Genomic DNA, 24,850 nt, shown 5'->3' on the forward strand with positions numbered 1-24,850 from the left:
AATAATAACCTTGTTAGGTCAACAGCTACTGCAGGACAGGACTGCAGGACTTCAGTGCGGGATAACTGCAGTTACTGCATGTAATTACCTTGATATAAGACTATTTTGACAATGAACTGTTCAATACCTACAAAGTTACAGAATCATATTTTAATACAACTGCATTTAACTGAAGTAGTACTGAATAAATAGTACTGCATTGTACTTCACAAAAACTGCAGTTCTTTTTCTTCCAGAAACTGCAGTTCTTTTGTAAGGGGCAAGTCTTGGGACTGTTGGAGGAAACAGGAGCACCTGGAGGAAACCTACCGAGCACAGGGAGAACATGCAAACTCCACGCACACAGACCCCAAAGTGGGAATGGAACCCAGAACCTGGAGGAGCAAGGCCACAAGTGCCACAGTGCTGCCTGGAACATGAACAAACACATTTTAAAGAAAAGTCAGAATTAGAGGATTTGTTGGTTATTTATACTCACTTATGGTTCACTAAAGTTACACGTTTTCTAATGTGTCTTAAACAGTCAGACATTTAGTTGCTAGTCACCACAGGCTAGCATGACAGGATTACTGACAGGAGAATGGAAGCCATATCCTTAAATATGAGTACAGTAGTTTCCACTGAGAAGATTATCCAGTTAGCTAACACAAGCTAGCGACAGGGTTTCTCATGGGATCTTATTGCTTTTTATTAAAACACTAGAGAGCTAGGTACCAGGAGCTGACCTGTCTGTGGGACAAATTTATGATAATTTTAGAATATATTCATCAAGGAATTATAATCTCATAGGAGCCAATTTGCTCTACATTTATTTATACTTCTCATTGTTAACAGCTAGCTGGCTAACATAAACTAAGCTAATGGTTTCTAGAAGGGGTTTAACGTTACTGCTATGCTTAACTAGAGAGGATTACTGAGAGGATCTTTCAGTCAAAAGGTGACCTAACCTCATAAATATCGAAATATTCAGTCCAAGGATTATTCTTTACTGGATTTTTCTTTTTAATGTTATAATAAGGATTGTGTTTAATTTTCACAGCTGTGCTGGCTAGTTAGCTAACACAAGATAATGAATCGTTTGATAAGATAATGGATTTTAAAATTTTGCCTAAAAACTCTGAAAAGGATTTTAAGTCACATTCATTATGTTTATTCTCAATTGTCAATGCTAGCATTAGTAAACTGGCTAACACAGGCTAACCTGACAGGATTTTAGACGTACAGTGGTACCTCAGCATACGAGTTTATTCTGTTCCGTAGGCGAGTTCTTGGTAAAATCTCATATTGTGAAACACATTTTCCCATAGGAAATAGTGTAACTGTAGATAATCCGTTCCAGCCACCCAAAGCTATTACCAAATTCACATTCACATTAGGAAAATTCTAATAAAATAAAATTCATATTTTTATTCCTTGTACTTTCCAGTGGTGTAGTGGTTGGCACTGTTGCCTTGCACCTTCAGGGTCTGGGTTCGGTTCCTGCCTCGGGTCTGTGTGTAGAGTTCTCCCCGTGCATGTTGGCTTTCCTCTGGGTACTCTGGTTTCCTCCCACAATCCATAAACATGCACATTAGGTTTATTGGTGTGACCCAGTTGTCTGTAGTGTGTGTAAGCTCTGACATGGATTGGCACCCTGTTTGGGCTGTACCCCACGCCATGCCCTGAGTCTGTGCCCTCCTGTGACCCCAGCAGAGGCGATGACCATTAACTCTCTACTGCAATTTATTTAGTTGCAGAGAAAACAGACAGGGGCCGTGACGTCATCACCCCGTCACTGTGGGAAATGTCCCCGTCCGTCCACCAGGGGGCAGTGAGGGGCTCCTGGAGTGAGCGGGCATGGAGCAGCAGCAGCAGAAGGAGAGAGCACCATTGTGCAGCTCGGAGGACGCTGAGGTGTGTGTGTGTGAGTGTGTGTTAGTGTGTGTGTGAGTGTGTGTTAGTGTGTGTGTGAGGTGTAATGGCTGCTGCTAAAGATTAAGCGAAACATTTACTGTGGGGAAGCGTCTGGACACACTGCGCTCAACCGAACCGCCTGTGTGTGTGTGTGTGCACGCGCTGCCAGCAAGCTGTCTAATCTAACGGAGGACACGGAGGTAAGAGCTTCATCATCATCATCATCATCATCACAACAACATCACAACAACATCTTCATCATCATCACAACAACATCACAACAACAACATCTTCGTCATCATCATCATCATCACAACAACATCATCATCATCATCCAACATATAGAGTCTCATAATAACACACACACACACACACTCATGTCTCATAATAACACACACACACACACACACTCATGTCTCATAATAACACACACACTGTAACATGTCCCTTGTGTGTCTTGTTGGTGTAGAACAGTTTGGCCATGACTGGAGGCATGGCAGCGCCGCTCCCGATGAGTAACCACACGAGAGAGAGAGTGACTGTGGCCAAACTGACACTGGAGAACTTCTACAGCACGCTCCTCACACAGCATGAGGAGAGGGAGATGAGGTAGAGCCCCAGTCGTTTATTATTCACACATGTTCTTTTACCCTATAAAGGCCCAGAACACACACTATACAACCAAATAATTTCTGCACTTCTGACCATCAACCTCAGGTTCCTTCTGTTTCACAGCCTAAAGCAGAAAGAATGTTTCTGTGTGTTGTAGCATTACAACTAAGAATCCCAAACTAAGAACTTAGTTAAGAATGATGAACCCCAAATCCTTATCCCACACGAAGATGCCACTGAGAGATAAACAAACCCAGCTCTATGAAGACATGGTGTGAAGGTTAAAGTGGAAGAAAATTAGCCCTAACTTTGGGACAAACTGGAACTGGAGGCTCCTTGACATCCCAACATCAGCACCGGAGCTTACTAAGGCTCCTGTTACTAAATGAAGTGACATCCACACACACATCCGCTCTAGTGAAAAGCACAAAGTTACACTAATAGACAAATTCTGAATTGGATTTTGTATACAGTATTCAGTAAATCCTTTATGAAACTGCAGCAGTGTTAGCTCATTTACTTCTTATACCTGATGCACTCTGTAGATAATCTTTACATTTGTACTGAATATGACTTGGTTTAAACAATATGACCAAAAATAAATTACAGATGTTTGGTTAAATAGCAACGCCCACTTAGAATTGATTAACATATGACCGCATTGTTTCAATTACAAATATCATAACATGTTTTCACGTTGTTGGTCTTTTGGCTGCTCCCATCAAGGGATTTCTACAGCAGACCACGAGATCTACAAACGACCTGGCACAGGTCATACACAGATGCCGTTCCTGATGCAACAACACTCTCATTTTATCCGGGCTTGGGACTGCGCTGCAGTGGTTTGGGTGATGGCTGGGAATTGAGCCCATGCCTTCCACATGGCAGGCGGGAAACGAAACCTACCACTGAGCCACCAATGTCCATCAACATGTTTTATAATTATTGTGCTTTTTGACATTGTCCCAAAGCAGCTTTACACAATCAAAATAATTATTTAGGTTTGTATGGAATGTAAATGTGTACGAATCAAAATGGTCAGTTTGTCCCTGGTGAGCAAGCCGAGGGCGACAGTGGGAAGGAAAAACTCCCTGAGATGGTAATAGGAAGAAACCTTGAGAGGAACCAGACTCAACAGGGAACCCATCCTCATCTGGGTGATAACAGATAGCAGGGATTGATCTGCACTCATACTGTGTGAGATTGGATGTTCAGTATAACAGGAGATGTGTTTAAAATAGAGTCCAGTTCGTTATTTGAGAGTCAGGTAGAATGTAGGAAACTTCACTCCTGAACCATTGAGAGACTGAAGCCACAAGTCCTCAGATAACAGCTGTCTGCATCAGGCCGAGGACAGGACCGTCTTTAATGGTAAAGTGGAACCATCCCCAGTCACCACACGGGGCATCCATGTGACGAGATCTCCAACCAGAAGCGGGACACCAGGAGGAGTCAGACAGGTCCAGAGAGCAGAGGAGGTCTGAATCCAGGGCTGAATCCGGCACCACGCTGGATTTCCGGCGTACTGTGGCTGTGGGGGGAAATAAATAAAAAAATATATAAAAATCAGGTTTGTGGATATTGATCTGTCATTTCTCGAGATCTGAGATGCGCAGGTGATAGAGAAGGAACAGCCAATCAGAAGTAGTGTGTGGAGGTCTGTGATTGGCTGGTTTTGTGGCAGTTTTTTTAACACTGGACAAAGTTGAGCGAGCGTACAGGCAGAGTCGAGCTCGCACAGAAAATAAATGTTGCACGCGCATGCAGGCAGAGTGGAGCACGCACAGAATTGAGAAGTCGCGCGTGCATGTTGAGCGAGCAGGGATGTTGTGGCAGGAATATAACGCCATAATATTTCACCCTCAATGACCGATCGTGTGACTGATTTAAAAATTCGCTTGTGCTCCTTCCTTGCTGAGCTTGACTTGTCATTTAATATCGCCCACCCACTCGTCACTTTATGTAAGAAATTAGCGGAGGATAATCAATTAGTTAATCGATTCCTGTGTACTTTGGAGTACTAGTATTGCCACTTACTGACCTGTCTTGGTATGGCTGTAGCATTTACTTCCAGTGATTGTACTAAGATGGGCTAATAATGTCAATCTAGGCAGTGAACATATTGAGAAGAAAATGCTGTATTTTCTTGAATAATACTGGGGACATAATGCAAATATGAAAATATATAAAAAGAGCCACTTGACAATAATGATGATCAGGGGTATATATAGGCTGTTTATATATTTGGGCCCAGGGGCCAACAAGTTATGTGTTAAAAGTGCATCGCATACATGGTACCCCCACCCCTACTCACCTCGGGGGCAAGGAAGAAAAGTTCAGGCTCAGGAATTTTTTCCACTCTCAGCCCTGTAAATCACTGGCAGCTCAGGAGAGACATGTATAGGGAGAGAGAGAGAGAAGGAGAGAGAGGAGAGGGGAGAGCAGAAGAGAAGGAGAGATAACAGTTAGGTCTGGTCACAGTTAAACAATGTATAATCTGAATGTATATTTAGTGCAGAGTGCAAGCAGAGACTCCGGCAGAACTAACTATGACATCATAACTAACAGCATGTAATACCAGTTCACCATAATACTCTACGTCCATGAGTCCCCCAGATCTGCTCCTTTACCTAAGGCTAATCTATTTATAAAAATGCTTGGCTAAATAAATAGGTTTTTAGCCTGGACTTAAACTCGAGACTGTGTCTGAGTCCCGAACACTATTTGGAAGACTATTCCATAATTTTGGGGCTTTGTAAGAAAAAGCTCTGCCCCCTGCTGTAGTTTTTATAATACGCGGTACTGATAAGCAGCCTGCATCCTTTGATCGAACACTAGCAGTTCAGTTGCTCGCCCTGTCATCTGGAGATCGCTGGTTCGATTCCCGAGTGATGCTATAACCTCTCACAGCTGAAGGCCTAAAGAGAGCTGATTGGCCGAGCTCTCTCAGAGGGCCCTACAGCCAACCAAGGGCGTCTGTGAGGTCATGCAAACGTAAGGAGCGGATAGCACTGTCCTCCGGGTGTGTTACTCCGCCTCCAACGGTGCGTGAGTGAGCAGTTTGAAAAAGATGCAGTCGGCTGGCATCACATGGTTCGAAGGAAACACGTGATAGTCTTCGGCCCTACTGACTGAGTGGTAGTAGTAGACTTAATGTGGAGCCCCCTAGTGACGGGAAGGAATTGGACACGACTAAATTAGGGAGAAATCAAAATCTGGAAAAAGAAAAAAAAATCAATGTGAAATTTTACAGGGAACCAATGAATTGCAGATAAGATACCTCGTGCCTTTTGGTTCTAGTGAGGACTCTCGCTGCTGCATTCTGGACTAACAGAAGCTTGTTTATGCACCTAGTTGAACAACCATAGTCCAACCTAGAGGTGATAAAAGCATTAACTAGTTTACTGCATCGTTTAGTGACAATATATTCCTTATCTTGGAGATTTCTGCAGTGGTCTTATTTCTAGTTAATTTGGCTACAGCATTAAATAAGAATCTAGGATTATTTTTGTTATTTTCTATAAGAGTGGAGAGATATGTTGATCTAGCTACACTAAGAGCTTTTCTATAGTTCAGGATGCTCTCCTTCCATGCTATTTGAAATACTAACAATTTAGTTTGACGCCATTTACGTTCTAATTTCCGAGCGGTCTGTTTTAAAGAGCGTGTGTGATCGTTATACCAGGAAGCAAGTTTTTTATCTTTAATAATTTTTCTTTTAACTGGAGCTACATTATCTAAGGTATAGCGAAATGTCGACTCTAAATATTCAGTCGCCTGATCGAGTTCTGTGGGGTCAGACGGTGATCTAATCGAAGTTGGGAACTCTGGGAGATTACTGATAAAACTCTGTTTGGTAGTTGATGTGAATGTACGTTTCATACGGTAGCGCGGCGCTGTGTGTACATTATTACTGTGACACACTTGAATTGAGACAAGATAGTGATCTGAGATAACTTCAGATAGTGGAATTGTGAATAAATTTCTTATACTTAATCCAAATAATATTATTAAATCTAAAGTGTGACCTGCTTTATGAGTGGGTCCTACTACACACTGATTTACTCCTACCAAGTCCAGTATGGGCATAAATGCTGTTCTCAGAGGGTCTTCTGGATTCTCAAAATAAATATTAAAATCTCCAGCAATTAACACTTTGTCTACAGAAACGACTAGGTTTGAGAGGAAATCTCCAAATTCACTAAGAAATTCAGAGTACGGCCCTGGAGGTCTGTAAATGACAATTAGTGGAATCGACTGAGCTGACTTAATATTTGTAGCTACACTTGTTATGTTACTATAAAGAATTTTAAATGAATTAAATTTGTGTCCGTGTTTTTGTACAATAGTCAAATTATCATTGTGAATAACTGCGACGCCTCCTCCTCTACCAGTTAACCGAGGCTGGTGTATGTAGCTGTATCCAGGAGGACTAGCTTCATTTAGAGCTACATACTCGTCCTGTTTAATCCAGGTTTCTGTTAAACAGAGTATATCAAACTCCTGATCTGTGATAATTTCATTAACTATAACTGCTTTAGATACAAGAGATCTAATATTTAACAGTCCTAGCTTCAGATCAGAGGTGCCGGCTGCGCATTCAGTGTGTTTAGAATTTTTGGTCTCTATATCAATTAAATGACTAAAACAGGCATTTTGACTCTTTCTACATTTTTGCTTAGCTCAGGAAACAGACACAGTCTCAATATAGTGAACCCTGAGTGACGACTCTGTGCAGCTAGCAGTACATAGTAGTATAGTACAGTATAGTACAGTGCAGTATAGTATAGTATAGTACAGTATAGTACAGTACAGTACAGTATAGTATAGTATAGTATAAGAAAGTATAGTACAGTATAGTATAGTACAGTATAGTGTAAGAAAGTATATACTACGTGCCAGCCGAGGCATGACAAGACAACACAGCTATGTAGCTTTCCAGATGTTTTGAGTATGAGTAAAGTTTGGGTGTTATGCATTATATAACTTCAGTGTGCTGGTCTGCTGTGAGAAATATGAAAAAAATATATTATATTGTAATCAAATGACGGGCTAATATTTTTTCCTAGTTTTGAATAAATAAGCATATAATTGTATACAAATGTTTACTAAAGATGCATACTAAGATGAAATTAATTTTATTTCCAGGCAGAAGAAGCTGGAGAAGGTGATGGATGAGGAAGGCTTACCTGATGAAGAGGTAAGCTACACATTTATGGATAGACTTTTCATTCCCGGTCCATTTCTCGGTTCAATAAATCCGCTTTCAGTCTTAATCCTGACCATGTAGTACAATAAACCCCTCTGCCATGAATCATTTACCAGCTTAGTTTACAGCAACATTAATCTAGAGAGAAATGTCTAGACATAGTGGATCAGTTGTAATCATATGAATTAAATAAGCATGAATTACATGAATAATTTATTATTATTTTAATGTAAGTTGAAATGTTAAAGTTCCAAAGTTTTTCCAAAGCAGTATAGTGACACCTTTTTCATATATATTTATGATGATTATTATTGTTGTTGTTATTATTATTATTGTCATTTAGTTTGTTTGTTTTTTAAACAATACACAATAATAATGTATAATTAATACAGCTTTTCTGCTGGAATGTCTCTGTTTTGTTACTGTAGAAGATCACGCGGCGCTCCCAGCATGCACGTAAGGAGACAGAGTTCCTGAGGTTAAAGAGAACTCGACTGGGGCTCGCCGACTTCGAGTCACTCAAAGTCATCGGAAGGGGAGCTTTTGGGGAGGTTAGTGTGTTTTACAGGGTTGGTTTACTGACCTCAAACAGTGTGCTATTATTTTAAAAATTAATAACATTAATAACATGCAGAGATACTCAACAACACAAGAGGAGAAGTATCTGCATTTAGCTTAAAGCATTTCACAATACAGCAAAAGTTTAGTTATTTTCAAATAAAAACAGCTTGATTTCAGAAATGTCCATGTCTCAGCGTGGGTGAGAGTCGGTCTGTACGGTCCGCAGTACTGAGGAGAGAGCAGCTGTCTGACTAAACCCACATTCACACCCAGTCACAGAAGCACAACAGAGATCTCTCTTGTCTGATATTGCTTTAGTGTAACTTTACATATTTAGAAATTTCAATATGTTGTTTATTTATTTAAGTAAAAAAAATGTTTGTTGGCATATATATACAAGAAAAAAAAGAAGAAAAAAACCCCACAGTTTGTTCACATATGCCAGGATTCAGCACCCCTGGAGCAGGCAGGGTTATAGGCCTTGTTTAAGGGCTCAACAGAGGCAACTTTACTGTCCTGGGATTTGAACCTCCAGATTTAACCGTTACCGCACCACTGCCTCGGTTTCACTTTCACTTGCAGTGTGAGTTAAAGTGTACTGTAAGTTTTGTGTACTGCAGCACGCTCAGCACCCCCACTTTTCATATCCCCAGTTTGTTCAAATTTTCAAAGCACTTTTGCAGCATTAAACTTTCTTTAACTTTGATTTTTCTTTTTATTGCTCAGTTTTCTCAGTTCACATCTACAGAAAAGCATCTGAATGTGTCCGCTTCATGTCACTTGTGTTTTCAGTGCTTCCTCTGCCACACAAAAAGGCACGTTGGGTCCATGGGTTCACGATGTTGATGCTCAATTCTTACTCTAGCGTCTATGTGAACCCCAGGAGAACCCATGATTCATCAGATCAATAACTAAAGGAAGTAACTAAACGCTCTGGCTTTGGTCAGCCTGTGTCCACCTCAAGCTTTGATGACTGGTGCATTCTGAGATGCTTTTCTGATCAGCACTGTTATATCTGTGTATATCTAAATGGATATCTGAGTTACTGCAGCCTTTCTGTCAGCTCAAAGCAGTCTGCCCGTCTCCACTGGTCTCTCTCATCAACAGAGGGTTTCTTTTTATTCCTCCAGTTTGAGTAAACTGTAAAGATTGTTGTTTGTGACTGGTATCTGGTTAGCCTTAGCGCGCGCGCACACACACACACACACACACACACACACACACACACACACACACACACACACACACACACAGACTGGAAACTGGTTTGCTTTAGCACACACACACACACAGATTCTTTTATCTTGTAAGTACATTTCGATCTTGGTGACCTTTACACTCTCTCACATACTTGCCACTCATACACTGACTGCTCTGTGCACATCGACATTTTCTCTCCCTTTCATTGTCAGCTTTTCTGGAGCGCAAAAAGACACACTTTAAGCTTGGTAACAACACACACGCTGTTATGTCTTAGCTGCTGGTACATGCTGCCTCTCCATCTCCAGTCAACACACCCTGCCATGCTGCCACGTACCCCCACCACCTGATTCAGACCGGGAGCTGTCTGCCCTGAGTATTGGCCTAGACATCTTTTATGCGGTTGAGGCCTCGGAGCAGGGCACGGGTGTATCAGAGTGTGAGTGGGTGCCCCAGTAAGTATTACTGGAGAGTGAGACTGCCCACTTGATACCCAGGCACCCCCTTTTTGTGATACTGAGTGTCTCCCTCACTGAGAACCTGCTGACCGATGGACAGCACCAGGTCCTCCGTCCCCTCCAACACCTGGAACAAACCAGACCCAGGCCTCTGTCCAACACATCAGCCTGTGAGACAAATGAGAGAGTCTGTTTGCGGGACTCCTTCCAATGGACCAGATCCCCATTTCTTGTGAGTTCTGTCAGTGGGAACATCTGTATAATTAGGTACAAACTTCTATAGTAGCCAGGAAGTGCCTCACCCTCTCTTTGGTCTTAGGTCCGAGGCCACAGCCCTGAGGAGTTGTAATCTAAATGGTGTAGAGAGGCTGCGTTTTACAGGCAAATCTTCAAGAGTTTTGTAGAGTTTGTGTAGTAATTGGGTCCTAATGACGGTGCTTTAGATAGTCAGAATCTCTTCAGCACTCCCAACTCAGGAGATGCCATGATGTGAACATTGCTTTACATTGTGTAGTTCCACTAAAACATACACAAAATAAAGCCCTTGTGCAATCCAGTCTCATGTCCAGACCAGGTCTATGTCTCTATAAGTCTTTTAAAGAGGACTTTTTCCCCTGTTTGTGATTGACTTTTTTTATGAGAAATAAATGAATAGTCGAGAAGTGATAGCCTAAAAAGACTTTAAAGCAATTCACCCATTTGAGTTTTAAGGAGAGTAGCAAAACTGTACCAACCAGCAGATGTATTGCAGTAACCCACCAGCTGTGCCCTCAGGATTCGCTCGCCAGCAGCAACAGTCGCAAAACATCTGCTGTGCATTTTCAATCTCATCTTTTTACAAATCGGTTGTATGTTCAGAAAGCTGAAATCTCCAGCTAGTCAAAAGTGTATTAACATGTTTAAATGCAAAAGAAACATTAGATAATGTGTCTGATAATATTGATTGCGTCATTTATTAATATTGATTATTTTATTTTGTCCTCAGGTGCGTCTGGTGCAGAAAATTGACACAGGTCACATCTATGCCATGAAGATCCTGCGAAAGGCCGACATGCTGGAGAAGGAACAGGTGTGTATTTTAGCACGGATGTAAATTCAGCACTGTCCAAATCATCGACCTTTTTCCTGAAACATATGTTTCCTAATGATAAGTAGAAACTCTTAGGGATAACCATCAGCTCGACTCTGGCTGAGCGTTTTGATCCAGCGCTGTCCCCGTTTTCCATGCAGGTTGCACATATCAGGGCTGAGAGGGACATCCTGGTGGAGGCAGATGGAGCATGGGTAGTAAAAATGTTTTATAGTTTCCAGGACAAAAGGAATCTTTATCTCATCATGGAGTTTCTCCCGGGAGGTAAGAACAGAAAATGACAATAAACAGTAGTTTCCCCTGCGTGGACGTTACATCAGTTTATTTCTCACAGCACCTTGTAGTGCACCTAACCAGATTTCTACAAATGCTGCCTCTGATTTGTTTGTTTGATGAGTTGTACATTTTGTTAAATTTGCATTCCTGCTTAATGTTGATGAGGTTCCATCCTGTACGTGACTGTTTTGTTCATCTCGTCCTTTGATTTATTGGACTGCATGCGGTCAGGAGACATGATGACACTGCTGATGAAAAAAGACACTCTTTCAGAGGAGGTCACGCAGTTCTATATAGCAGAGACAGTCCTGGCTATCGACTCCATTCACCAGCTGGGCTTCATTCACCGCGATATCAAACCTGACAACCTACTGCTCGACTTAAGGGTGAGACAGACACAGAAAAACCCACACATCCTGACAAACCCCAAGCACTGATTATGTAAGAATGGGCTCCATCAGACAGGGTGTGGCCCAGAAGTTGATTGACAGCATGCCAGGGTGAACTGCAGTGGTCTTGGATCAACACTGAAAACACTAAGTCTTTACATAAACCTAATGTAATTAACAATAAAAGCATTTGACTCTTATGAAATGCTTGTAATTGTACTTTAGTAGACCAGAGTAACATCTGACACAAGGATGTAAACACACTGACGGGGCAGACTTTCTGAAAATGAATATCTGTGTTGTTCTCAAGCCCTGGGCCCCTGATGTGCAGAGCTTCCAGTAGTGGATTATTGTATTTCACACTCCACATGGCACTGGTGCAGCAGTGTTGAATCCTGTGTTTCTCCGGTTGAATCTTGTTCAGTCGTACTTGTACATCATGACAGATTGATGTTCTGCTGAATCCTAGGGTCATGTCAAGCTGTCTGACTTTGGCCTGTGTACAGGACTGAAGAAGGCTCATCGCACTGAGTTTTATAGAAACCTTACCCATAACCCTCCAAGTGACTTCTGTAAGTATCACCTCATTCTCCTCATCTCATTCCAGTTCTTTACAAAGAAATTTGTAAAAGATTTCCTGCAAAACTTATGCAGAAATAAGCAAAGCATCTCTGTTCACCAACTGTGTTAAGCAGCTCAGAAATGGTCTGACAGTAATCAGAAATCTTATGGCTTTGTGTATGGAGTCGTTTCTCCTACATCCGCCTGTGTCCATGTTCATATTCCTATACTTCATATCCAGGTTTATTTAAATAGGCCGCAGACTTGAAGGTGTTAGAGACGGTTCGGTGCTCTTTAAAGACTATAATAGTAGACAAAATACCTGGATTTCACTTTTACCTGTTTATTATTATTAGCTTTTCAGAATATGAACTCGAAAAGGAAGGCTGAAACATGGAAAAAAAATAGACGTCAGCTGGTGAGTGTGTGTGAGTGTGAGTGTGTGTGCGCACTGATGTTGAAGAATGTTATACATATAGTACAGTGATGTCATTCGGTCGTGTCATTGTGTGCAGGCGTACTCGACCGTGGGCACGCCCGACTACATCGCCCCAGAGGTCTTCATGCAGACGGGATACAATAAGCTGTGTGACTGGTGGTCTCTGGGAGTCATCATGTATGAGATGTTAATAGGTATGTTTGTTTATGCGTCCTAATTATTCACTCAGTAGTGATGCAGCATGGAAGAAAAACAGAGAGTCAAAGAGAGATAACGCTTTATTTCCAGAACGTCGTTTTTTTACTGAATCCTGTTAGATGAAGTCATGTGTGTGTTGTACATTTACATTTCTTAAGCTTAAATTATTCAGTTGATAATCAACACTAACGAGTGCACGAGAAACAGTCAGCTGACGTGGATGAAAATGCTAGTACTGATTATTCATGTCAAGTTCTGGCTGATGGCCGGGTTTTTCCAGGTAATTTATTCCCTGTTAAAGGCTCAATGATACCGTATACCGAACGCCGCTGTACAGTGAACATCTGGCACTGCTGTGATGTGAGGTCATCACAGTCTCAGTGGAGTGAGGGCGGTGCTCACAGAACACCCCTGCAGTCCTAAGGTGGCACTTGGAGGGGTGCAGTAGATACACGTATGTACACTGTTGTCCTTCGAGCACTGCCAGGGTTCTCTGTCTTTAGGAACCAGCGCCGGTCCAGTGAGAAAAAGGTTACCGGGAAAGGAAATGAACAAATCCTGCAAATTAACAAATCCAGTTCATCTCCAACGCCCCTGCTGGTTATCCAGTGTTCATGGGACAGCCTTTGTATATGTATATATCTCCAAATGATTGAACCACTTATGAGTAACAAACAAACAACAGGGTTGTAGCTGTGCGTTTTCAAATAGAAGAAATCTCAATCTTAATTGGTTTTCTGATACGGGCGGCACAGAGGTGTAGTGGCCAGGGTCCGGGTTCGGCAGGTTTCTCTCGGGTACTCTGGTTTCCTCCCACAGTCCAAAGACTTGTAGGTTAGGCTAATTGGTGTTCCCAAATTGCCACCCTGTCCAGGTGCCATAAGTCTCCTGGGAGAGGCTCCGCCCCACAGCCCCACCCCAGTATGGACGATGCATGAGTGAGTGTCCTGCAGTAAATATTGCAGCTATCATTGATCCACGCTCAATTCAGAGGTGACGTCTCTCCCATCTAGTGATGTAGAACACTAACGAGAAAACGCTGCACAGAAAGAGCACCAAAGAGCAACAAGTAAGCTCTAATACACACTACTGAGGTACAGGTGTGTTGACCTGGTTTAATTCCACCAGTGTGTGTGTTTATGTGGAAGAATGAAACGAGTATGTAAGTCATTAGTTAATGTGAAGATGAATGAAGTGACTCGTGCTAATCTGACTGAAATGTTTTCACACCATAGAGAGAGTCGATCTTCTTACCCTTGTGATACTCTATGATACATATGTTAATAAAGTATCTGGCCTTATTGTCCGTGTGTCTCACTGCTCTTAGTTTAACCCACCTCTAACCCAATATCCATTAACTTTATCATATTAAGAGAATTTCCTTTCTGTTAAAGTCATATGGTTGGTTGTGTTTGTCTCTCAGCCCTGTCCTGTCCCACAGCCGAGTCCTCAGTGCGTCTGGCTTCCGGTGTTCCTTCTGTGATGGAATGATTGGACTGGTTACATCATCTTAAATTAAACTAATGAATTAAGTGATTAGTTATGGGATTGCCACACATTGCACTCGGCTCTGACTGTATCACAATTGATGAATTAATTTTTTAATCTATTTTTATATATTAAATAAACCACGCTGCCTTAACAGATTTGCAGCTTCCTGTTCCAACAAATACAGCTATAATCTCATTTCCACAGTGACGTGCCTGAGAATAACGCAGACCGATGGGGAAAGATCATTAGAACCTGCGCAGCTCTGACTTAGTGCTCTACCCTTTCAGTTCAATTGTATAAATAATGCACTCTTCCGCAGCTCTTAGTGCTGCTGGCATGAAAATGTAATTTGCTCGACATGTACTCTGTCTCTCTGCCCCAGGATACCCACCCTTCTGCTCCGAGACTCCACAGGAAACATACAGGAAAGTCATGAACTGGAGAGAAACTCTCATCTTCCCTCCTGAGGTTCCTATATCTGAGAAAGCCAAAGACCTGATCCTCAGGTTCGACACATCACTAGCAGTACACACATACATACACACATGATCCTGGTGAAAACTACTCTAGCAACTGTTATTTATCTTCACTGTCATTTCAGAGGATTTATACATCTACTAAAAGTAATGTTTGTAGTTTTACTTGGTTGCAGTTATATTACAGGGTCGGTCTTTTATTCCCAAAAGTTGTGTGTTTCTGCCTAGATGTCTCGTAGCCCTTAAAGCTCAGAGCATTTTAGAAATTATATGTTTTGCTGTTTAATAAACATATATAGAGCTCGGGACTTTGCAGTATAGAGCGACATTTCCTTTCTTTCAGCACAAAATAGGCAACATGATGACCTGAAGTTTAGTCTATTTTAACTGAGCAAAAAATTAGAAACTGGGTCACAGAGACATAGCACAGATACAGATGATTACATGTTCTTATGGTTGTTTTCAGTTGTTTCTTAACCAAAATATAACATTAATATTTTCATTTTAAGAGTTCTATATTTTTGCAACATCATTCCCATATTCCAGTAGTGGTAAAAGTTTAATGTTATAAAAGTAATTATAACTTCTATTCCACCTGACATGTCGAAAACTTTCATACAGTACAACCTCGGATTACGAGAAACGTGGTTTGCGAGTGTTCCGGAAGACAAGCAAAAATTTTTATAAATTTTGACTTGAAAAAGGAACAACTCTTGGTTTACGAGCACCGAGTATCATGTATCATGCATACGCTTCTTGTTTTGACGAGTGTTGTGTGTGTGTGTGTGTGTGTGTGTGTGTGAGAAACTCAAAAGAGAGGAAAAAGTGTTACTGTGTAAGACGAAAAGAGGGGAGTGTTCGATTCCTCCTCTCCTCTTACTTTAGCTTTACACACACATACACACACACACACACACACACACACACAGCACCTGCACGCATAAACATAAACACTTATCTGTCGGGTTTTATTTTTCCTTTTTTTAAAGGTAAAGTGCAGGTTAATTTGTTTCATTTTTATTTAATATTTTTATTTTATATTTAGAGGTTCTAATGTATTGATTATTTTTATGTATTAATTTTTTTGGGCTGTGGAACGAATAATTTGAGCTTCTATTATTTCTTATGGGAAAATTCACTTTGATTTACGAGTGTTTTAAAATACCAACCCGCTTGGTGCTCGCAATCCAAGGTTCCACTGTAAACAGTCTGAAGCCTCCGTGTTAACATACACCGGCAAGGCTTTAATTTAGGCATTTTTTTTCCATTATCTTTGACCTAAGCTGAGTTGCCGGCCTGTATCTGTGATCTCTTGGGTTAAACAGTTCAAAGAAATTTAAGCTTAAATAAAAAATATATATTTATCCCCTGTACTGTATACTGTGTACACACTGTATCGGTCCTCAGCATTAATGGTATTGTGCTTGCTGTGTTCACGGTTGACTTTCACTTCTTCTCTGGGCGGTATATCTAGAGACTATACAGAGAACACTGGACATGAGGCAGGAGACAGGGAGAACTTACAAAGAAATTATCCTCATCCTCAATATTTTCCAGGGAAATTCTCATCTTCAAAATTACGCTACAGGGCTGTAGCATATAGAGAAAATCAGTGATGTCTTGGAGCACGGTTATTGCGAGCTCAGAGACAGTTAAAGAACCCTCCTGTTTGGGGTCAAACCTTTTCCTGCTCAGTTTGATGCCAGGTGCACGTGGATCACCGGCAGGGTTTAACCTCTGACTCTCTGCACTCTGCTGTATTCACAAGAACAGGACACTTCGTGGTTCTTAAACTTTAGGCTTCCATTTGAATGCAGAATTCCTTTGCTTCAGTGGTGGTCCACTTGGAGAGCTCAGAGACTGAGTGCAATCATTCTGCTCAGAATACCATCAACCCACTGATCAGTAGGCGTTTCCATGAAGACTGATGCAGCTATTTCTAGATATGAAATGATTTAAGTACTTTCTCTCTCTCTCTGTCTCTCTCTCTCTGTCTTTTCATCTTTTTCCATTTTGTGTCCCATCAGTCCAGCGCCTTTCTGAACCTGTACATTCTGCTTCTGACTTGTCATTCTCTTAGTATTTAATAAACATGGTGCTTGATGTTATAAACCTTCATAAGATCTATTCCGGTAGACTTGCTGCAGTGTGGAAAGTGATGATAGAACCCAGATAGATTATGGATCTGCTGGATCTGCTGATCTCTACACACTCTGGAACTTGTCCAGAGCTTGGTTCTTACTCTGATGTTTCTTTGATTGTCCGGTGCGGGGCTTGTCCAGTCCCTCAGATGGATGCCACAGTAGTGCTTTGATGTTCAGGCGGGCCAGGATGGTCAGACACTCTGCAGGCCTCCTGCTGTGGGTCAGTTTCCATCCCAACCAGTTTCCACCATTCAAATTAGGTTACCTTCTTCCATAAGGGTCTCAGCGTCTGTTTCTCAGTTACTGTGGCAGATTTAACCATTTCATTATTTGGGTGCTTTTCCCTCTCTTCATCCTCACCACCTTTATGAGGTGAATGTCAGATGTTTAGTGGCCGTATCAGGTGGGGTATCAGGCCAGATTACAGGCACCAGAGCTTCAGCTTGCCAGCAATCAAGGACTTATTGATGTTTTCCAGGCTTCTGACCTTGTCCTGACTTCGGAGCCGTCTCTGAGATTTGTCTTGTATTGTCTTTAATGGTTTTTTATGGGTTTCTTTAATACTGTTACCATTGGAGGAACCTGGGTGATACAGTAGAACCTGATGATGTGAGAAGAGCCGTTTTCAGTCCTTGTGCTGTTTTTAGTGAAGCTGAGAGACTTCAGTGGCCTAGAGTGCTGTTATTTTGAACCCGTCTTGGCACCCAAGTGCCCTGATATCATTTCATTGAGTAATAGAAGTTGGCCTGATCAGGATTTAAAGATGATTGGGTCGGTCATCTTCAGCACCATGCAAGTCTTTGGTGAATGAGACAGTGGGGGTCCATTTGATTAATTAGAGTAATTAAGTGTGGTTGATTAAATGCTATAAATGCACTGTGGTTCTGTAGAGTAGTTAAAAGCGCTATACAAATAAAATTGAAATTAAAATGTGGCCTGTTTCTTATGAGGGTCCCTCTGATGCACTTTCAGTTTCAATTAAATTGTCCTCTAACATGTCCCATAAATAGATTTATTTATTTATTAATTATTGGTGAAGCAGATGAAATTAGACATTAGCGATGCAGGTCTGGTTACATTAAACTATTAGAAGTTGGTGCTGGACTTGGTGCTACTCTCTCCTCGACCCGATATCACACACCCTGGTTTAAATTCATCCCTAAGACACACCCCTGTTTTAGGGAAAACTCACAACTTTAATGATAAAGGGACAGTTTTGGATCTGTCTTAAATCAAAACTGGTGTTCATGTAAGTACTGTACATTACAATAGGTCTTGGTCATACAGAAGTAGCTGTGTGGATAACTGGTGAAAGAAAAGAGTTAAGTCTGTAGTACATACACCGTAACTCGGTGTAGCTCAGCAGGACTCTAGGAGGTTCATACGAGTCTCAGTTGAACCCCAGAATGCATTTTTTTTCATGGGACGACGGTTGTAGAATTCGGCCCCCGTTACTTATGCTGTAATCACATTCTGGTGACAAACTTCACGGTCGGTGTGGAAAACTAATGACAACCAAGAGCTGTGAGGACCGGCTGATACACACCAAGACAGGAGTGAAACAATCCAAACTATGCCTGTAAACCCCACTGAGTGTGTGTGTGTGTGTGTTTCAGATATTGTACAGATGCAGAGAACAGGATTGGGGCGCTGAGTGTGGATGAAATAAAGTGCCACGCTTTCTTTGAGGGAGTCGACTGGGAGCACATCAGGTACGCTGCACTCCCTCAACAACACGGCCGTCTGTGGTTTATTGTACACAGTATTGATGGTCTTCGGTCCAGGAAGACACCCACATGAGATCCAGACCGCTGACGTACACTGTGAATATTGCACTGTTATAAACCTGACATTGAATCCATTTTCTATATGGTGTGGGGGCGGCGACATCAGGTCACCCCTGAGGGGCGTACGGCTCTCCTTCTGCTGTCATCCTAAATCAACATGAAAGCGCAAAACAACTAAGTGAGAAACAGCGAGCACGTGTCTGACCTGAACATTTAAATCTAAAATGTTAATACAAACAAAGTTGATTATATTTCCATTCAGTTCCTCCTGCCCCATGTCCCGTCTGAACCCAGACACATGCATTCCAAAGATAATGCCATTATTTTTTTCTCCTGCGTTTATATCACTATATGACCTGAATTCTGTGACATGGAAACAACAGCAGTCACATGAAAATATAGTTAAAGGCAAACTAAACAAAGTATGTAGAGGTATTTTAGGTAGAACACAGTGGCTGGATTTGTGCTAAAGTTTCTTGATGCATTCTAAGCAAATACAAAACAAAGAAAATGACTAGAAGACGGTGAAATCAATTATAATCGTTCAGCTGGTCAGTAATTGACTGATATTGATAAGAGCCTAGACCTTTAGACCAAGACCCCTGTCTGCTATAAGGCCTGTAACCTGTAACCCTGTCGTCTCCACACACAGAGAGAGACCTGCTGCTATTTCCATCGACATAAAGAGCATCGACGACACCTCCAACTTCGATGACTTTCCTGAGTCAGACATTTTACAGCCAGGTGAGCGCTGAGACTTTACACAACATTACATCCACAACTCCACATCAGCTCATCAGTAACGACTCAGATCATCAAACCAACTTTAATATTACACAGAGATAACTACAAATTGACATTCATTAAGGGGAAAAGGTGTTCGACCCTACCTGGCCCTATGTGAAAAAGTAATTGCCCCAACTGAATGAATCGTGAATGAACTGTGAATAAATTTTCGGAAAGCTGAGTTAAATTTTTTTGCCACACCCAGACCTCTCGAATCAAGAAATGACCCAAATAGAACCTGTCTAACAAAGTGAAGCACGATAAAAGATCTAAATCATGAATCAGTCGGAAACAGTAACAAAGACTAAGGCTTAGGGACTCCAGTGACCCACAGAGAGAGACGACATTCACAGCTGAAGGACACGTGAAACAGTGAGACAAAAATGGTGTCCATGTGAGAGTTCCAAGGTGAACTCCTGACCAAAAAGAACACACAGACACATCTGACACTCGCTAAAAATACTCCTTGATTTCCCTTCTGGGTAAATATTCTGTGGACTGATGAGACAAAAGTTGAACTCTTTGGGAGTTGTCCTTCTTGTCCCGTTACATCTGGTATAAAACTAACTCAGTGTTTCATGAAAAGAACATCATACCAACAGTGAGACATGGTGGTGGTAGTGTGATGGTCTGGGGCTCTGCAGCTTCAGGACCTGGACGACTCGGCGTAATTGATGGAACCATGAATTCTGCACTCTACCTGAAGGAGAATGTCCGGCCTTCGGTTCATGACCTCAAGCTCAAACGCACTTGGGTTATACAGCTGCGTATATGCGTAAATGCGAAAATGATCCAAAACACACCTGGAAGTCCACCTCTGAAAGAACAAAATTAAGTTTTTGGAGTGGCCTAGTTAAAGTCCGGAGTTAAATCTGATTCAGATTCTTAAACGTGCTGTTGGTGCTCGAAAAACCCTCCAATGTGGCACTGGAGAGAAGAGTGGGACAAAATTCCTCGACAGCGAAGTGAAAGACTCATTACTAGTGATCATAAACACTCGCTTGCAGATGGTCAGGAAGGTCTGGACAGATTTATTCTCTTAATAAATGAAATCATTATTTAAAAACAGCACTTTGTGTTTAATCAGGTTATCTTTGTGTAATATTAAAATGTGTTTGATGATCTGAATCGTTTTAACGTGTGACAAATCTGAAAAAAAAAAAAACAGGAGAATATAAGGCACTATAAATTTTAGCTTTATTTATCTTTTATTGAGATGCTGTCTTGACCACCGTCCCTAAATGAGAGGGGACATGGACAGGGATTCTACCACATGTATTATACCTCCATGTTTGTTCTCAGGCTGCTGATTTAGGATGTTTGATGATGACGCCATGTTTTGATGAGTGTTGTAGTGCTGCGTACAGTTTTATACACTCACACACAAAGTGCTATAGTCTGCACATGCTAATTGTAAAATAACAGGCAGGAGCGTTATTTTCAGATTTTTCCATGCCAACTGTGATTCATTTGAAAGTGTCTAGGACAAAGTGCTTGCATTTCCACGTCTCATACCTAGAATTTAATTAGGCATTCATAATCCTACAGTTAGCCCCTGACCTAGATCTCAAACGGCTGCACTATGGGCCGTGAGATAACGGCCCCGTCCCCCTTCCGTGATGTACCGGCTGTGTGAGGAGTCTTATATTAATATCTGTTTTGAGGAAGTTTCAATAGGATATGTTTAACCTCATTTAGTCATGCGTGAGTTCATCTGCATGACGTCCATGGCTCTGGATGAGAGATTTCTTTTTAACAGATCCAGATTTTACAAAGCCCAGGTTACTTACTGCTCATGGACAGATGGAGTGGGACGCACTTATTCCTCAGTTTTTATATTTAAATACAAAGTACAAAGACTATGCAGGAAGTTACAGTATGCCACTGATGATGTTTATTCAGAGCCCTGGATATAAAATCTCCATCTTACAGTGTTAAGTTAGATTTGTTTTTTTTTTTTAAATGGAAAAACTCTGAATAGTAATAAATCTGTGAAATTCATTCTGACACTTTTTAACAGAAACTGGTTATACAGTTTATTAAAAAAAAAAACTAAACAGTGACAGAAACTTCAAAGCACTTTTGTAAGTCTGTATAAGGACGTCTGCCGAATGCCTGAATGTAAATATATATCAGTTAAACGTTAAGAAAAGCCTTGGTTTTAAAAACTATTTAAAACGATCAGTATTTTACAGATTTCCTTTTTTTTGTATTTCAGTCACAAACCTAACTGAGCCAGACTTCAAGTCTAAGGACTGGGTTTTCCTCAACTACACCTACAAGCGCTTTGAAGGACTCACCCAGCGTGGAACCATCCCGCCCACACAAAGCTGGGCCAAGCCCAAGGCTGAGAGCTAAGAAGACCAAACCCTAGCCTCATGTAAATGCTGTGTGTGTGTGTGTGTGTGTGTGTGTGTGTGTTGGCTTCAAAGGGTTTCTGCACTGTAAATATAAGGTGCAAATGTACCTTTGCATCAGCATTAACCCAGGCAGGGCGTTAATATAAATAAATACTACTAGAACAAAAAACAGGTAAATCAGTGTCACTACCCCTGAACTCGACTGGTTTATATCCGCTCAGGTACCGGGATGCTCATGTTGGACATCCGTCTTCAGTGTCCACACACTGTACTGTAGACTAACAGTGAATTGAACAGGGTCTTATCAGTTCTTACCTCACCTCAGCCTTATGTGCAAACCATACAGGGCAAGTTCCAAGACTTTATAAACGGTGTGTAAATAATTTGGAGTAATGCTGATGTGTGGATGAACACACACGTAAGAAAGTTCAAAAGCAGTCAGTGTTTGTCTTCACCTTTAAACAGTGATTTGCACAGTGAGGTGTAATGACTACAGTGAAGTGTAGTTAATGAGTGCACCTTGCCCCTAAGCCTCATATGAGGGTTACATTCTTATTTATATCAGAAATTAATAAATTTCAGGACGTGAGCACCACTGGCTTTCTACATCTAACTATTTAAAGTGTCTGTTATTGCATTATCTTCTATTATTTAGCCAGCACTGAAACACTGGTGAGCATTTTTTATTTGTGCTCAGTAAAACTGCAGCACTTAATGTCTTACTCGAGGTTACTGCGGGGCATAGAACGCATCCTTTTACATGTCTTTGTCTGTCTTGTCTGTTTGTGTTATTTTGCCAAAATATGTTGTAAATGGATAAACAGTGTAGTCATAATGTCCTTCTTTAGCATAGAGAAAGTGACAAATTTAAGGAAAAAAATGTAATAAATGTTTAATGAAACATCAAGCTGTAGATTTCGGATGGGATCTGTTGCCCCTGACGGGGGTGAGTTTAATGACAGGACACTGAGGTCAGTCTAAAACAGAGGAAGGATGCAGGGATGTGTTCACAGGGTTTGGTCTCGTCTGGCAGCTTGTATGGAATCCCCCCACCTTACTGAGGCACTTTGTTGTTTAACGCCATCTGTCTGTGTTAAATAATGTGAGTTTTTTAAAGGGACGTGTGACCCATGGTTCATGATGATCTCACAGTAGAAGTAAAGAAATGCCATAACCCAGAGCTCTGAACGCGATTTACATTTGGTATCAGCCACCGTCGCTCCTGGGTTTTCGGCGCGCTCGTCAGATGATAATAATTTAAGTTAATAGAGCTAAAGTTGTTGATGGAGCTCCAACGCTGGAGGGCACGGCACTCTTCGTTGTATGGTTTCTGGCTAACAAGCTTCATTTTTGTTTTGTTTACATCGAGTAAGGGGATGAGTGTTTGTAGCTGCTATAATGTATGTGCTAAGAGGAACTAATTTGTTTTGTGGATATTGGTAACATTAAATGTGACTATATCTGAAAAAACGTCAGGTGGTGTTCTTTTATAAAAAATATCTAGCCATTGGCACAATGCTGTGGTATAAGAGGAATAAAACACACACACACACACACACACACACACACACACACACACACACACACACACACACACACACACACACACACACACAATGCTAATGAGAACAAAACTAATGGCTGAATGGATTCTTCTGGACATAGAATCTGCAAAGCCCTGGTCACCTCATCACCTCTCATCCTTGTGAGTTCACTTTGCACTGTCCATAATGTCATGGAACCTGGTTCCACTTGGTAATTTTTTAGCTCAGAATTCTTCAGGGAAACATTTGATTTTGAGGAGCACAGTATTCGAAGGGCTCAGTATTCAAACGAATGTGAGGTAGGGGAAAAGAACCCTGCTGGTTATAGGGGAGCATGTCTTACCTATTGAGAAGGTCACACACAGCAGAAGATAAAACTGTTCTGTAAATGCTTGGTTCCTCAACTCATATGTCACTGCTGAAATCACATTGCTCCCCGTGATTAACATTTAGTAACTATAACCCTCTAGCTGACATTTCTACCTTCACGATCTACTGCTGTATATGTAAACAGAAGGAAACATACAGAAGGAATGGATTGGACATGAACACAGATTTCCTTAATCAACATGGTTTCCTCAAGTACCTCGACCTGACGCTCGACCTGACATTTTATGGCAGTTCTCGGGTGTTTGTGTTCCGTCCCTTTTGATTCAGAGCTGATGCTGATTTGGTTTAATCTGATCACAACACACACATCTAGTTATAGTTCCAGCGATGCCCAGGTGAACTCAGGCATTCGTGGTCTCCACAGGACGTGTTTATTGTGAGCCAGTCCGAGCAGCTTGTGGTTACAGAGGTGATGTCTAATAGCTGATATTGAAATCTGACTCCATATTTAAACTGAACTATGACTTCATCTCCCTCAGCATCCTCATTCCGTATCTCTGTTTTTCCATGGTGACGGATAATAAATAGATGTTACGTTTACCATATGCAGGCGTGTAGTTACACCACAAAAAACAGGTGTTTTTGAGTATTTGTTAGTAAATTCCAATCTGCCTTTCTGATCCGTTTGCATCTAGAGGTATGGCCTTAAAGTCTTCTTCAGCTGATGGATACCTTCACCCCTGCCCTGTGGAGCATCTGCTAATGTTCTGTTTTTTTTCCCCTGACCAATCTCACAATATTCACAGGCATTCTGAGCCAGAGAACAATGGCATTTTCAAAGTCTTCTCACCAAGTCACAAAATGTGACCTGAGTGTGAAGAGCCTACAAAGTACAGTTGACACAGACACAGAGAGAGAAAATGGATATTTAACCTCTCTATTGAGACTTGCTTCTGCTTTACACGTGCACTGTACACACATGCATACAGACACAAAATAAAAGATGTTTTACATCTTTGTTGTGATCACGTGACGCTCAGCATTAA

General features: G+C 41.4%; 1 protein-coding gene across 2 annotated transcripts; it reads left to right on the forward strand.

Annotated features, from left to right (window-relative positions):
* The first annotated feature begins 1,925 nt into the window (after window positions 1-1,925).
* Window positions 1,926-23,378, forward strand: stk38l (serine/threonine kinase 38 like). 2 transcript variants are annotated; one of them, XM_053509085.1, is made up of 14 exons: window positions 1,926-2,093; window positions 2,363-2,502; window positions 7,654-7,705; window positions 8,143-8,265; window positions 10,919-11,002; window positions 11,164-11,287; window positions 11,531-11,685; window positions 12,158-12,260; window positions 12,606-12,667; window positions 12,765-12,882; window positions 14,760-14,883; window positions 18,614-18,709; window positions 19,437-19,528; window positions 21,789-23,378. In XM_053509085.1, the coding sequence occupies exons 2-14, from the start codon at window positions 2,375-2,377 to the stop codon at window positions 21,926-21,928; spliced, it is 1,401 nt and encodes a 466-aa protein (XP_053365060.1). In that variant the 5' UTR covers window positions 1,926-2,093; window positions 2,363-2,374; the 3' UTR covers window positions 21,929-23,378. The 2 variants fall into 2 exon arrangements, with proteins under 2 accessions (XP_053365060.1, XP_053365061.1); XM_053509086.1 differs by having other exon boundaries at window positions 2,368-2,502.
* The last annotated feature ends 1,472 nt before the right edge of the window (window positions 23,379-24,850 follow it).

The sequence above is a fragment of the Clarias gariepinus genome, chromosome 12, assembly GCF_024256425.1.
Source record: "Clarias gariepinus isolate MV-2021 ecotype Netherlands chromosome 12, CGAR_prim_01v2, whole genome shotgun sequence".
Lineage (NCBI taxonomy): Eukaryota > Metazoa > Chordata > Actinopteri > Siluriformes > Clariidae > Clarias > Clarias gariepinus.